Source organism: Akebia trifoliata, chromosome 1, assembly GCF_017979445.1.
Source record: "Akebia trifoliata isolate Shusen 1 chromosome 1, ASM1797944v1, whole genome shotgun sequence".
NCBI classification, from domain to species: domain Eukaryota; kingdom Viridiplantae; phylum Streptophyta; class Magnoliopsida; order Ranunculales; family Lardizabalaceae; genus Akebia; species Akebia trifoliata.
The window spans coordinates 31,757,540-31,772,161 of NC_141375.1; the positions used below are offsets into that span (position 1 = coordinate 31,757,540).

At 31.1% G+C, this 14,622-nt stretch overlaps 1 protein-coding gene across 1 annotated transcript; it reads right to left on the reverse strand.

The window, feature by feature from the left end:
* Positions 1-5,318: 5,318 nt before the first annotated feature.
* LOC147411781 (F-box/LRR-repeat/kelch-repeat protein At1g09650-like) lies at positions 5,319-7,473 on the reverse strand. Its single transcript, XM_086456149.1, has 2 exons — positions 6,814-7,473; positions 5,319-6,506 (listed from the first exon to the last, which is right to left on the reverse strand). Exons 1-2 carry the CDS (start codon positions 6,933-6,935, stop codon positions 5,378-5,380), a joined length of 1,251 nt encoding a protein of 416 aa, XP_086312275.1. The 5' UTR covers positions 6,936-7,473; the 3' UTR covers positions 5,319-5,377.
* Positions 7,474-14,622: the final 7,149 nt, after the last annotated feature.

Sequence of the window (14,622 nt, forward strand, 5' to 3'; positions counted from 1 at the left end):
TGGGGATAAAAGGGTAAAAGAGGAAAGATAATAAAGTTAAAAGGGTATTATTGAAAATGAGAAAAAAAGAGAAAAAAAGAAGAAGATATTATTGTAAAAAAGGGGGTGAGGATAAAATTGAAGGATGTGAAGAGGAAAAGTAATAAAGTGGGTAGTGAACTTTTAGGGTCCGTGTAGATACAGGAGCCAGAAGTACTTAGAACATAAGTATTACTAGAAGTACTTTTTGAAGTACTATTTAGAGTAATTTTGACAGAGTTTTGTGTTTGGATACAGGTTTTGAGAAGTACTTCTCACAGAGTTTTGTGTTTTAATGAGTTGATGAGGGATATATCGAGTAAAATGTAAAATCTCGTGAGGGTATAATTGGAACCGCAACTAATATTTGACAGACAAAATTGCTCCACGCAAAAATAATTTTGAGACATATTGGTCTCAGCACTTCTCTCAAAAGTATTCTTTTTATTCTTTTGCGTAATTACTTATCCTAGTGCTTATGTATCTAAACGTTTGATATAGTGCTTTTGGCTTCCCGTAGGAGCCAAAAGCACTTGAAGAAGTCAATTCAAACAAACCCGTAGCTTTTTTGGATATTAAGGGCCAGTTCATTTGAGCTTCAGGAGCTAGTTTTTTTTTTTGGCTTTTAAATCAAAAAAATCAGCTGAATGATGTTCATTTGGGATTTTTGGCTCTCACAAATTTCAAATGAAGCTCAAAATAGCTCTTAATTGAAGTCGTCAAAGAAGGACTTCTTCAAATGGTTTTTGTGCGAAATAAAAACGTAAAACGATTTAAGTGCAGTTACCAAAATACCTTTCATCTCTAATTAAATTTCCAACCTAACTTAACCTTAAAAAACAAAAGAAGATTACCAAAATATTCTTCATCTTTAATCAAATTTTCAATCAAACTTAACCTTAAAAAAAATAAAAGAGAATTATCAAAATACCCTCTATCTTTAATCAAATTTTCAACCAAACTCAATCTTAAAAAATAAAAGGAGATTACCAAAATACCATTCATTTTTAATCAAATTTTCAATCAAACTTAACCTTAAAAAAAAAAAAAAAATATCAAAATACCCTTAATCTTTAATCAAATTTTCAACCACACTTAATCTTAAACATTAAAAGAAGATTACCAAAATACCCTTCATCTTTATCAAAATAACCTTTATCTTTAATCAAAATTTCAACTAAACTTAACCTTAAAAAATAAAAAAGGATTACCAAAATACCGTTCATCTTTATCAAAATACCCTTCATCTTCCAAAAGGGTATTATTACCAAAATACCCTTCATCTTTACTATCAAGACCAAAAATAATTCATCATCACTACTTTATTATCAAAACACTGTTCATATTTATGTGGATATTGGATTGTGTATTACGCAGTTATTTTCTTTATCAAAAAAATTTCATATGTCCATTTTAAAGAGGAAATGCTACCGAAATTTCGATAAAATTATAAAATTTATAAATTTATTTAAATTGAAAATATTATTTATATAATTTTTTAATATAAATTTATTATAAATATAGTATAATTATATATTTATTAAGGTATTTTGGTTATTTTTGGTACATTATTAACATTAAGGGTATTCTGATCATTTTACCAGAATCTAGTAATAAAAAGCTGTCAAGAACATCAATTTCCTGCTTATGTGCTTCTGTAATAAACAAGCTTCTACTAGATGTAGTTTTTCAGACTCTGGACTCCTATTTCTTCTAGAACTGAAGCTAGCTTCTGTAAAGAACGGACCCTAAGTTATCCACATGTACAAGACTTTTAGCTTTCTTGATTCTATGAATTTTATTGTCCATGATAAGCTTCCACACCGAATTAGTGGTACCAAGAGTAACTACATCACCCATCAAAATATTATATGCAGCACCCATTGACAACCAATGATTATATAATAATTGGACTGATTTATATTGCATTGTCGGTGCATGAAATCCTAGTGTAGATGGGCCTACTTTGTGTGATGTGCCTTTTGGAAGAGTGATAACTTCTTTTGTGATTGGATCGCGTACTTGGCTCTTCCTTCAAAAGACAAAGCAAACCATTACATGTCAACATGTAGAGATTTTCATCAAAGGTGCCTTCCATTGTTTGTGACATCAAATAATACCCGCTTACCCGACTCATCCAACCTAAATTATTCGGGCCAGTATAAGTATAATTTTTTTATCCAATTAAGAATTCGGGTAATTTCATCCTTAATTATTTTTATTCGAATATGTTTAGGGTTGGATATGGATATGCGTCTTATCCAACCCGAATATTCATTTATCTAAGTTTAATATGGTAAATTCACAGTAAAATATATGTATAACCCAAATTAAGGTTTTTTCCATCATCTTTACAATGAGGTATGTATATCCGACTTGGATATCTACTTGAAATTTGGTTAGAAGTTGGATACGGATATCCTTTAAAAACTGGATAAATAGTCGGATATGAATATCCTCAGGATATAAAGTTGGATAAAGATATGAAAATAACTTCATCTTACCCACACACGACCCATTGCCAGCCCTAGGCAATGGGGTTTGAGGAGAAAATTTGGGTATTTTTTTAATGTTAAAGAAAGAGAAAGGCAAGGGTTTGGGGATGGATTTTATTTTTTATTTTATTTATTTTCATCTGTTGGATTAAAATGAAATAATTTATTGATTTTCATCAGATCGAATTTAGGTTCAAATTTAGAACCAAATCCTAAATTTTTGAATTATATAGTGGGTAACATCCGACTCGTTGCCAGCCCTACCACAATGTGAAAAAAAAAAAAAAAAAAAACGATATTTGACGGCTCAAGGCCGTTGAATTTCATAAAATTCGACAGACCAAGGTGTCTAATTTTTCATTCTGTAATTTTTTTCAACAGGCCAAAATGGTCAAATTAATGGAAGATGAGAGAAATTTGATGGCTATATGCTGTCGAATCTGGGAAACATCAAAAGTTTCAACAGCCCGGGGCCGGCGAAATTCAATTTCTAAAATTCATGCCTGTCAAAATTTCCCGATTGAATTTCTCAGTTTTCTCAGAGTGTACTTGGAATTAGATGCAATTGGTGAAAACCCAGTCGTTGGATTTGGCCTTTTCCCTGTTTAATCCATTGCTCTTTTAACTTACAATATGTTTGAAAATTTTTAACTTGATTTCAACTTCTTTTTGGCCAATTTCATAACTATGTGATATTTGGATTTGTTTAATCTTTTGTATTTTGCATTCATTTAACAAAATTCGGTTCGTGATTTGGACTAAATAAAATGAAGTAAATCTTCAACTCTTTTTTTTCAGGTGAAAATGCCATACATATAAAACTTTTGGCAAAATTATGTAACCGTGTAAGGTTTCGTAGTGCACTTACCTTTATACACCTTTGATTTTAAAATTTTATTAATTATATTTTAAAATTATATTAGTCAGTATAAAACACTATTTTTTTTACTGTCCAAGTTGTATAAGTTTTCTTTTGAGCAGTTTGTAAAGTAAGAAATGGGTTTTGTGTCCTTGATTATGAATTGGAGCTTCATTTTTTTGGCGATATCCCACTTAGGAATCAAGCTTGTTTTGCATTTAACATTTGGTTCTTAGTTATTTAGGAATAGCTAGTGATTTGCATAGTCACAAAATTCTAAGAATTTTTCAAAAAAATTCGTAAAATACTCCGACTTAAGAGGTTAGTTGATTTATGACTTAATCGATGATCCCTCAATTAATCATGTAATGCGGTAACGTTTTTACCCTTCACCTCCAAATTATTAGTTTTTTTTTTAACATTCAAATATCAAGAAGAAGAAGAAGATAGGATATATATATATATATATAGAGAGAACAGAGTTCCTAAGACTCATATTGGGACTCACATTGCGACACACCGTTTTGTCTTATATGGGCAAAATATTTGGAATGGGCTGATTTTTTGTGAGGATGATCTCTATGGTGAGGAGATCATCATTGCCAAAAATCAGCTCATTATGAAACTTCTAGACCGTCCAATTTTTGGAAATCAATTTTGATGGGGTTAGAAGTTTTGGAATGGGATGATTTTTTGCCAGGATGATCCCCTCATCACAGAAATCATCCTCACAAAAAATCAGCTCATTCCAAACATTTTTTCCCATATAAGACAAAACGGTGTGTCGCAATGTGAGTCTCAATATGAGTCTTAGGAACGTGACCCATATATATATATATATAAAGAGAGAGAGAGAGAGAGTTTGAAGATGATACAGAACTTCCTCAAATTAATCAAATTGAACCTTCAACGAATAATTACCAATTCTAAATTTTGTTACTATGGTGATTCGGATAGTTAGTACTTGGTAAATGAGATTTGGTAATTGTAATTTATTTGTTTTATGGGTAATTGGGTATTCATCTGACACAGTTGAGAACATGGTAAGAGGTTTACTGGAACTACACTCCAGAACTTTTCAACTAAAAGGATGCTTTTATGGGTTTTTTTTTTGCTTTTAGATCAAGTGTTCATTTGATTGAGGGCTATGTGATTCTTAAATCATATTGGCAAGAATGATAAGATACCGATACAAGATGATTGCATCTCCTAGTTCAACCCACTTCGAGGGAGCTGTGATTCAGTGAGCCCAAAGTGATTGGTAAGGTAAGCTCTAGAGTTATTCTAACTCGGTATATGGCTCTAGAAATACTTAATTTATTAGCCCCCAATGTCTCTGAAAGATCCCACTCTTGTTGGGGATGATCAGATTGGAAGTGATATCGAAGATTTTAAGAGCTCTTGGTTGGTTGAAAAAGCACTTGAACACGCCAATGAGGATGAGAAGAAACTATTATATGTAATAATGACATCTATCATACTTATAAAAATCTTGATATTCAGGTTTGAAATATGTCTTCTCCCTTCCCTTTTCATTCAATGGGCAGTCACATAACTTAAAAAGCCATATCACATCTCCAAAAGTTATCAAGAATAGTGGAGCTGCTTCGATCTTGTAGAATTCTCAATCACTCATGTTATATATTTAATCTTTTAGGGCGTTTTTGCTGACTATGAGACTGAGTTTCGAGAAGCTAATATATTCTCCATTGAAACTCATTAGGGGGAAGAACAATTAATGTCTCATGACACTAGTATTGCTCGTCCTAGTTGGGGTTGCAACACAGTTAAGAAGACACAAGTCCATCATAGTTGGACCCTAGAGAAGTAAAGAAAAAATGAACACATAAATAAACATACAAATGTGCCTTGTAAACAAAAATAAATCAATAAAAAAGACAATATCAGAAAACCTTTAAAATATAGTAAATTACAACTTTAATCCCACTCAAAGAATTACCAAAAAAGAAGTAAAAAAGTAAAAATAATACAAATCTCTATTTTTCTATTTCAAATCCTTATCAAGAATAGGGATTAAACTTTCCACATATGCACCGGCTTCAATCCAAGTAACATTAGAGAGAATTTGTGTAAATTTATCACTCTTTATGTTGTACGAAAATAATCCTGACACCCTCTTGAACAATATTTTCCCATTTCCAATCCAGATTGGAACAATTTCATGGTCCAAATGTACAATTGGACTCACATCAATATAGTATTTAACGTCCCACAAATCGTTAACACTATTCTCTAGCATCCATATAACCATCATATATGACTTGTTTTTCCGCTCCGCCAAACAAAGATTATTTCTCAGTCCTACCAAATGAAAGTCGATGTACTCCACCTCCTCATCACTCTCCAGGAGAGGTGCTGGTAGAAAAATCAAATTAAATGTTTCAGCTCCAACATCAAAAGAAAGGATACATGTTTTATCTTCCTCATCTATGGTGATCCAATATATCATGCTATCCACACATACAGGACTTTCAGCTAGCTTGATTCTACCAATTCTGTCATCCACGATGAGCTTCCACGACGGATTAGTGGATCCGATATTAAGTACCTCACACATCAAAATATTATTTGCATCTTCCAACGACAACCCATGTATCAATTGGACCAATTTATATTGCATGGTTGGTGCATGGAATCCTAGTGTACATGGGCCTACTTTGTATGGTGCACTATCTGGAAGAGTGATAAATTCTCTTGTTGTTGGATTGCATACATGACTCTTCCTTCTTCCATAAAGACAGATCAAACCATTGCATGTCAACATGTTAAGATCTTCATCAAAGGCACCTTTCGTTATTTCGTAGTCGAACAATAACTCAACCTTCCAGTTTTGATCCACATGTTGAACATCTTTCTTGGCATTCCATTGTTGACGAATGGATGTTAGAAAAAATGATCCATGTAGGAAACGAGTACTTAAGACAACTAAATTGATGGAAGAATCCTTTATTGCTTGATCAAAATGGTGTTTGATGAAATCAGGATCGTTGATCCATGAATGCCATTTCTTACATACTTGTTTATATCTTATTAAAGAACTACCAGATGTTCTTTGGAGTATCTCAATGATGAGATGATTAGACAAATACTTCAAACAAAGAAACCCTCCATCTCTGAAGAAAAAGAAAAAAGAAAATACATATATAAATATGTGAAATTGAAATATTTAGATACTTGAGATAACATTAAAAACATTTTCTAAAGATGGGTTTTGTTATTTTAGGGATTAAGATTTTTTTTTTTTTTTTTGGCATAAAAAATCCTTAAAAAAAGAAAAAAAAAAAAAAACCCTAAAATTTTAAAGTGGATCAACAAGGACAATAACAACTGATCAGGTCAAGAATCATCGACATTATTCTTCTATGAGATTGATTTGATAAAGGAAATTAAATCAGTCATAAAATGAGATATTGGACGTACCTGGTTCCTATAACAGATTTGCACGTATTCCTTGTGAGTGGGTCTACCACTGGATCATTAGTAGAATCTATGAAGAACGACTCTAGCTCAAGAGATGATTGAAGATCAATAGTAGAAACCATGGAGATGAAGAAGCAGAACGATTGTAGATGAAGAGATGGAGAGAGATAATTGAAGATCAAGAACAAGAGATGGTTTAAGAGAGAGAGAGAGAGATTATTTCTTATTTCTTAGCCGAAAAGAGGAAACGGAATTTTCACATAAATGGGTTCGGTTCTCTAAGAACCGTTCTTCGATAAAGAACGATCGGTTTTTTTAAAGCGATGATTCAAACCGTTGAAATCGGCTACAAGCACGATCCGATTTTGAAATTTTAAAAAATTACAACTATTCTTTCTCGCGTTCTAAGTTATAACCACATTATCAACAAATAAAATCTAAAAAATTAGATTTAAATTTAAAAAAAAAAAAAAAAAAAAAAATCTTTTTCTCTTAGAAACTTATCGATTTATCCTAGTGAAAAAATCTGGAAATCCCAAAAATTAATAACCTACCAAAAGTAAAACTCTGTGACAATAACAAATAAAATCTGAAAATATACATTTAGATTACAAAAGATCTTTTTCTAAACGATTTATTTTAGATAGAAAATTAGAAAATAATAAAAAATAGAAACCTACTAAAATTAAAATTCTATATCAATTTATTAACAAATAAAATTGATAGACTATCACGACTCTTATATATATATATATACGATCACCGAATCAACGACTCTTAGCAAGGTTAAGATATTCCTATGTTGGTAAGGAAAGTGTTTGGCTTTGAGATTTCTTGTTGGATGCGTTTGTGACGCAAGGGTTATTCTAGAAATACTTTCCTTACTAACTTAGTCAGATTTTTAATAGATTATCAAATTGAAAATTCAAGATATTGTCAAATAGGAAATCGACCGTCACGGCCCTCTAGACTTCATTGAAAAACTCAATTCCAAACAAAAAAAAATTTGTTGGACTCAATTCAAGGTTTTGAAAATAGATGGCTAATAAAATCACAAACATAAATTTAAAATTAAAATTTATTAATGAAAAGTAATTTTTTTATTTATTTAAATTCATAGAATTTTATCTTCATCGGATCATGTTTTTGGATGACACAAGGTGATATCAACAACTGGCCATTATTTAAAGATCCTCGCGGAAGGGTTTCTTTCTAAATAGTCCCTAAGATTTGCACTTCTTTCTTAATGGTCCCTCATACTTAGGGGTGTCAATGGGTACCCATTTAACTAGAATCGAAATCGATTAGAGTCGGGCTGAAAATGGAACCGATAGAAATCGAAATTGTTAGATCCATCCAATGGTATCCGCGGGTACCCGAAACCAATTTATTTTGTTATTTCCTTTTACAAAATTCAATAAGTTTTCATATAAATTATTAGATGGAGTTTAAAATGAGTTCTCTTCTAGGAATTTATTACTTTAACTAAGATAAATTTTTATTTTTGAAAAAAAAATCATTAATTTGTATCTTTAATTTAATAAATTATAAATAAGTTAATATTTTTTTGATAATATATTAATGGAAAATATTGAGCACCAAACATTTTGGCAAAACATTTTTCAAAACATGGGTTAGGAGTTTTGGAATGGGCTGATTTTTGGTGAGGATGATCTCTACGGTGAGGAGATCATCATCACCAAAAATCAGCCCATTCCAAAACTTCTAACCAGATCAAATATGATTTACAAAAAATGGACGGTCCACGATTTTTCAACTTGTAAACATGGGGCTAGAAGTTTTGGAATGGGCTGATTTTTGGTGACGATGATCTCCTCGGTGTAGAGATCATCCTCACCAAAAATCAGCCCATTCCAAAACTTCTAACCCATGTTGGACAAAAATGGTTGGCTAAAATGTTGGCCTAAATGTTTAGTGCTGAACGGGACCCTATATTAATTTTGAAAGGAATTTTTTTTTATAATGATTGGAAATACTTTTTTTCTCATTCTATTATAATGATTTTTAACGGTTCTGATTCCATTTATTTTGGAACTAGACCCAGAGCTAAACTAAACATAATGGTTATAGTTCTAAATTCCTAACCCATTGATACCCCTACTCATATTGTGTCGAGTTCACATTTTTTACTGTCGAACTTACCACTATTTACTGTCGAGTTCAGCACTTTTTATTTATTGTCTAACTCGACGCTTTTTTAATTACTGTAATAAAAGTAGTGAACTTAACACTGGTAAAACCCACACACTTTCAAGTTTCAAGTTTTTCCGACTAAAATACGTGGAAAGATCGACTAAAAACTTATAATAACGACTTGTTTAAATGATTTCAACCCAAAAGAATCATTATTGATCAATTTTCATCCAAAAACTAAGAAAAAAAAGTGAAAACCACCTAAATTTTTACTTACATCTTCAAAATATTTAAAAATTTCCTTTAAAATGGCTTATTCTTCTTTCTTAAACCCTTTTTAAGGGAATGGAATTCTCGATACTTGATTCAGGTGTCAAAAATTCAATTTTTTTTATGAAAATAAATTATTAAGACATTTAACCATGAGAAATGTGGGAGATGAGGTCTAGAGATCATTTAGAAAGAAAAAAGTTTATTAAATGTCATGTCAACCAATAACTAGAAATTTAGGGATTACGTAGAAAAAAATCTCTTTGTGAGGGTCCTTAAAATAAATTTTCCTTACTTTTTTCTTTAACTCCCACTACGCATCCTGTGATTGTTTTTTATTTTATTTATTTTTGAATTTTTATTTTTCCAAAACGAGTTGGGTTTGGATTTCCATTGTGACAATTCATGAGGCCTAACAAACATTAATAAGATTTTAAATCTTACTAAACCCACCTTTTTAATAGAGTTCTAATAAAATGATTCATCAGTAGGCATACTCAATAGACTCATTGAGGTGGATAAATTTGGAAATCGAAGATCTTTCCACCTTGGGATACATGATGCCTTCGGGATACACTTTTTTTATGGGAAAGTGCAATCGTGTATATGAAGGCATACAGATCTACGATCGATTGAGTATGCTATCTTGACGAGTCATTTTATCACAACTCATTTTAAAATGCCTATATTATTTTTTTTTTTCCAATAGAATTTCTCTTAAACTCCATCTCTTTCTCCATAGGAAGTGTTGTGATAAAACGACTTGTCAGGTGGCATACTAAATCATCTCATTGACGTGACAAATTCAAGAACCATAGATCTGTATTATACAAGATTGCACTTCCCCATAAAAAAAGTGTAACCTGCGGAAATCATGTATCCCGAGATGAAAAGATCTACGGGTTTTCAAATTTGTTCATATTAGTGAGTCGATTGAGTGAGTATGCCACATGACAAGTCATTTTATCATGACTCCTGTGAAGTACTCCTATGAGAAACGTCTCTCAAACTCCCTATTTTTAGGAAACACTTAGGTGCTGTTTGTTAAACTGAAAAAAATAAGTGCTGAATAGCATTAAGCGCTGAAACTTATAAGCGCTGAATTTAAGTGCTGAAAAAGTTGTTTGTTTAGATGCTGAATCATGTTTGTTACACATTGCTGAAACTGATAAATTGTCTTTGTTACCCTTACAATCATATTATACATTGTTTGCATCTTTCAAATGCTTATTTATTATCAAACACAATAAAATATATTATTTCTTATAAAATTAAAATACAATTTATTTTTAAATAATAAATAATACTCAAATCTTCAATTTATAAATAATAATTTCTATTTATAAAAACCCACAAATTTCAAATTAAAAATAATAATGTCATACAAGTCACCAAAATTTGAAATCAACTTTAAAAAAAACTTAATTTTGGATGAATAAATTTCGATGAAAATGAAGGATGTGTAATTATAAAAGCACCCTATGAATTAATAAGGGCGACTCACACTATAGTCATTTTTTGTTTTGTTTTATATGGATTAAAGTTTTTGGAATGAGCAAATTTTTAGTGAGGATGGTTTATATGGTCTAGAGATCATCCTCACCAAAAATCAGCCTATTTTGAAACTTCTAACTCGTTAAAAATAGTTTTCAAAAAAAAAAAGGGACAATTTACGGTTCTTGAACTTGTTTTGATAGGTTAGAAGTTTCAAGATGTGCTGATTTTTTATGAGGATGATCTCCTCATTGTAGAGATCATCCTCACCAAAAATCAATTCATTCTAAAAATTTTAACCCATATAAGACAAAATAATTTAGATATGGTGTGGGTTTATTAATTTGTTTGGTGTTTATATACTTATTCATAGGATATAAGAGGTAATATCCTTTTAAGAATAAGGGCATACTTGTCCATACTCAAAAAAACAAAGGGCATACTTGTCCGTGTTGAAAAAAGCGAAGTGCTTACCGCTTCAGCACTTTTTTTCAGCATCAAAATAGTGCTGAATTTTTTTCACTTATTTTCAGCAATAAGCACGAGTAAACAAACGCGCTATTTTGACAAAAGTGCTGAATTTAATTTTTTTTCAACAATAAGCGCTGAAAAATAGCGCAAACAAACACCGCCTTACAATAAAAGAATAAAACCCACTATTTATTTTGTTACCTACGACTGACCTCTAGTTAATAAGAAGCAACGTATCACTTATTTATTCACTCGGTCCAAGCTGGTCCTAATACCCAAACTCATCACACAAATGTGTTTTCTAAACGATGATAAATCAATAAAAATTTCCAAATCAGCAAACCTTAAAAAGCTATTAAGTATAGTAAATTACAACTTTAATCCCACACTCAAAAGAATTACCATCAAAGGCAGCCAACAAAAAATTAAAATAAAATAATACAAGTCTTTATTTTTCTATCTCAAATCCTTATCAGGAATAGAGATTAAGCTTTCCACATAAGCACAACTACCACACTATTTATTAGACCAATCACAAAAGTTGGGATGGCAATAGCAGTTCTTTCTTTATTGCAGGAGATAAGAGTTTTTTTCTCTAATTTATTTTCAGAACAATGTATCTAATAAAGAGAGAGAGGAAAGAATCTTAGGTCCATTAAAAAAAATCTGAATTTTTTCGGTGATTGATTGGCTATCGATGTGTGAAGTAAAGAATGGTGATGAAAGAAACGAGTTCTGTTTTGTGGATGACGAAAACAATGAGATTTTTTTTTTAATTTTTATTTTTTGTCTTTTTTAATTAGATTGTAAATAAAAAGTAAGATATTAACTAGAGTTAATTATTTGTGTTAAAATTTTAATTTACTCACGTGGTGTGTTGTGAATGGCGTAATAATGCTACAAGGAAAGCTTGCCACAGAGGATCCGTGATCTCAACTTCCATGACAACGTGAGATTTTTGTGGGATTTTTATTCCAACAAACAAATGGAGGGTATTTTGGACGTTTCCTTTTTAAAATTCCGAGTCTCTGAGCAAATTTGCTCACAGACCAACAGCCGTTTGACATATGGCAAAAATGACATCAGCAATTGCCCAGAAAATCTCTCCGCACACACATTTCAAAATGACATCAGCAATAGATAGGAAAAAAAATAACACACACACACACATTTGAATTTTAAGATTTAAAATCGTAAAATAGGTCATTGACACCTCATGGATTAATATTACATTGCCAATCTAATTTCACATTCTTATAGATTTTATGGGAAAAGTTATATTCAAAAAAAAAAAAAAAAAAGTTATTTTTTGAGTTTGACGCATGGAAATGAAAAAACTAAAAATTCAATAGTGAAAAATAACTTATGATATCGGATCATGTTTTTTAATACAACAAGGTGATGAAATTTCCATTTTTCACTATCAGTAAGAGAGAAATTTTCTCTTTATTATTGATGTCATGTTGCACCATATGTCAAATGGGTGTTGGATTATGAGAAGAAAAAAAAAACACTCAATATCAACTCATGATTTTTTCAATCTCCATGTTTCACGTTTCCATCTTGGTGCTCAATGTCTCACAAGTCACAACAATGAGTGGAAATTTTGAAATTTGGAGTGACTATTTGCGCATAGCCAAACACTGGCTTCACATGGGACGTTCATAAGTAAATAATAAGAGAGAAATTTTCTCTCTCCTTCCCACGTGTCCATTGTCCAGAAATCTTAATTTTTAGATTTCAAATCTTAAAAGGTATTGTGAGATCCACATGGATAGTGCCCCCTTTCTGACATAATCCCTAAGCCCATCACAATACCTTAAATCATTTGCCTTAGGGCACATAGGAAAAAGATTTATGATTATGCGTATTAAATAATCTACGATTTTGTGACGGGGGTGCATGCCAAAGGGGCATCAAAAAATCATTACACTATTGGCAATCCAGTGCCACAGTCTTCTAAATTTCATGAAAAGACTCGTGGTAAAAAAAAAAAAGTTTTTCGAACTTGATCAAAAGGTGTTGAAAATGAATGGTTACTAAACACTCAAATTTAAAATTAAAATTCTTCGGTGAAAAATATATTTTTTTTAATAATTAACTTTGTTTTTTAAATACATAGAATTTCATCATTTACAACCCTATGGTATTGGATTGTGTTTTGGAATGCCACAAGGTGATCTAATCAGGAAATTTTGTTTTTTCAGTGTGGCTCAGAGAAAAGTTCTACTCTTATTGCTTATGTCATCAGCTCCACTTGTCAAAATGGTGTTGGGTTGTGAGCAAACAATCACTCATTGGTATCGGTATAAAGTTATTTATAAGTTAAAAAAAAATTAGATTCAAAGTTATAAATTCTTAATAAAATATGGTGAATTAGATAATGTCTAATCACCAAATCATACTTACATTTATAAAATACAAATATTTAAATTATTAAACAGTAGTTATTTTTATAAAAAAAATTGATCAAGTGGATTTTATTAACTCATTAGATGTTTTGTAAATGTTTGACAAGTCATACCAAATCTTGGATAATTTACATAGTAAGTTTCGCTAGTTTCAAGAATGATACTGAGATAGTCAAGCGTGTGTGTGTATATATATATATATATATATATATATATATATATACACGTTTATGAGTCGTGCTGGAGTAACATTGAAATGTACATCTCTAACATTCTAATGTAGTTGTGCACACATAAACATAAATGCTTTTCGCTTGTATCTTGATGAAAAGCATCTATGGTTATGTGTGCACCACCACATCAAAATGTACAAGCGATGTGCATTTTAATGTTACTTCGGCATTATCCTATGTTTATGCATCATTCCTTTTAAAGTGTCGTCTATTAGCCCAAGTCATCTCATCTTGATGAGTTTGATATAACTCACCCAATATTTTATAAATATCAACAAAGTAAATAAAACTCATTTGAGTCATCTCAATATCATTCATGAAATAAGCAAAATTTATCATGTGAATCGTCTAAGATCTGGTCTGAGTTGTCATGTTGGCAATCGATCCCTTTGTTACCTGGTTTGTTGATTTACTTTGTTCGATTTTTGATCTGTAATTCATAGTTCACCTAGTACGTTCGGTTTGTTTCTTTTCTCCATATGTAATTCAAGCATGCAAATTACAAGTACAACCATATTGTTAAAAGATTGTAAGAGTCACGCATGAAAAAATTTCTAGATTTGCTCATTTTGTGTCAATCCAATGAAAAAATTCAACGAATCATAATATTGCATCACAAATTGATTAGTACAAATTCACTGAATCTCACTAACCCAGTTAAGGCAGGATACTTGCATGACTGCGTGATAATTCTCTCTGCATTTCACAATCGTTTATTGGATCTCTTGGGGGTGAATAAGTACTACCTCACTTGATGAGAACCTTAAGATCTATTA

Bases quoted from the DNA above. Each gene is read 5' to 3' on its own strand.
- LOC147411781 (XM_086456149.1), bottom strand. From the start codon at position 6,935: ATGGTTTCTACTATTGATCTTCAATCATCTCTTGAGCTAGAGTCGTTC. The intron at 6,507-6,813 runs GTACGTCCAATA...CTTTTTCTTCAG, and splicing joins AAATCTGTTATAGGAACCAG to AGATGGAGGGTTTCTTTGTT.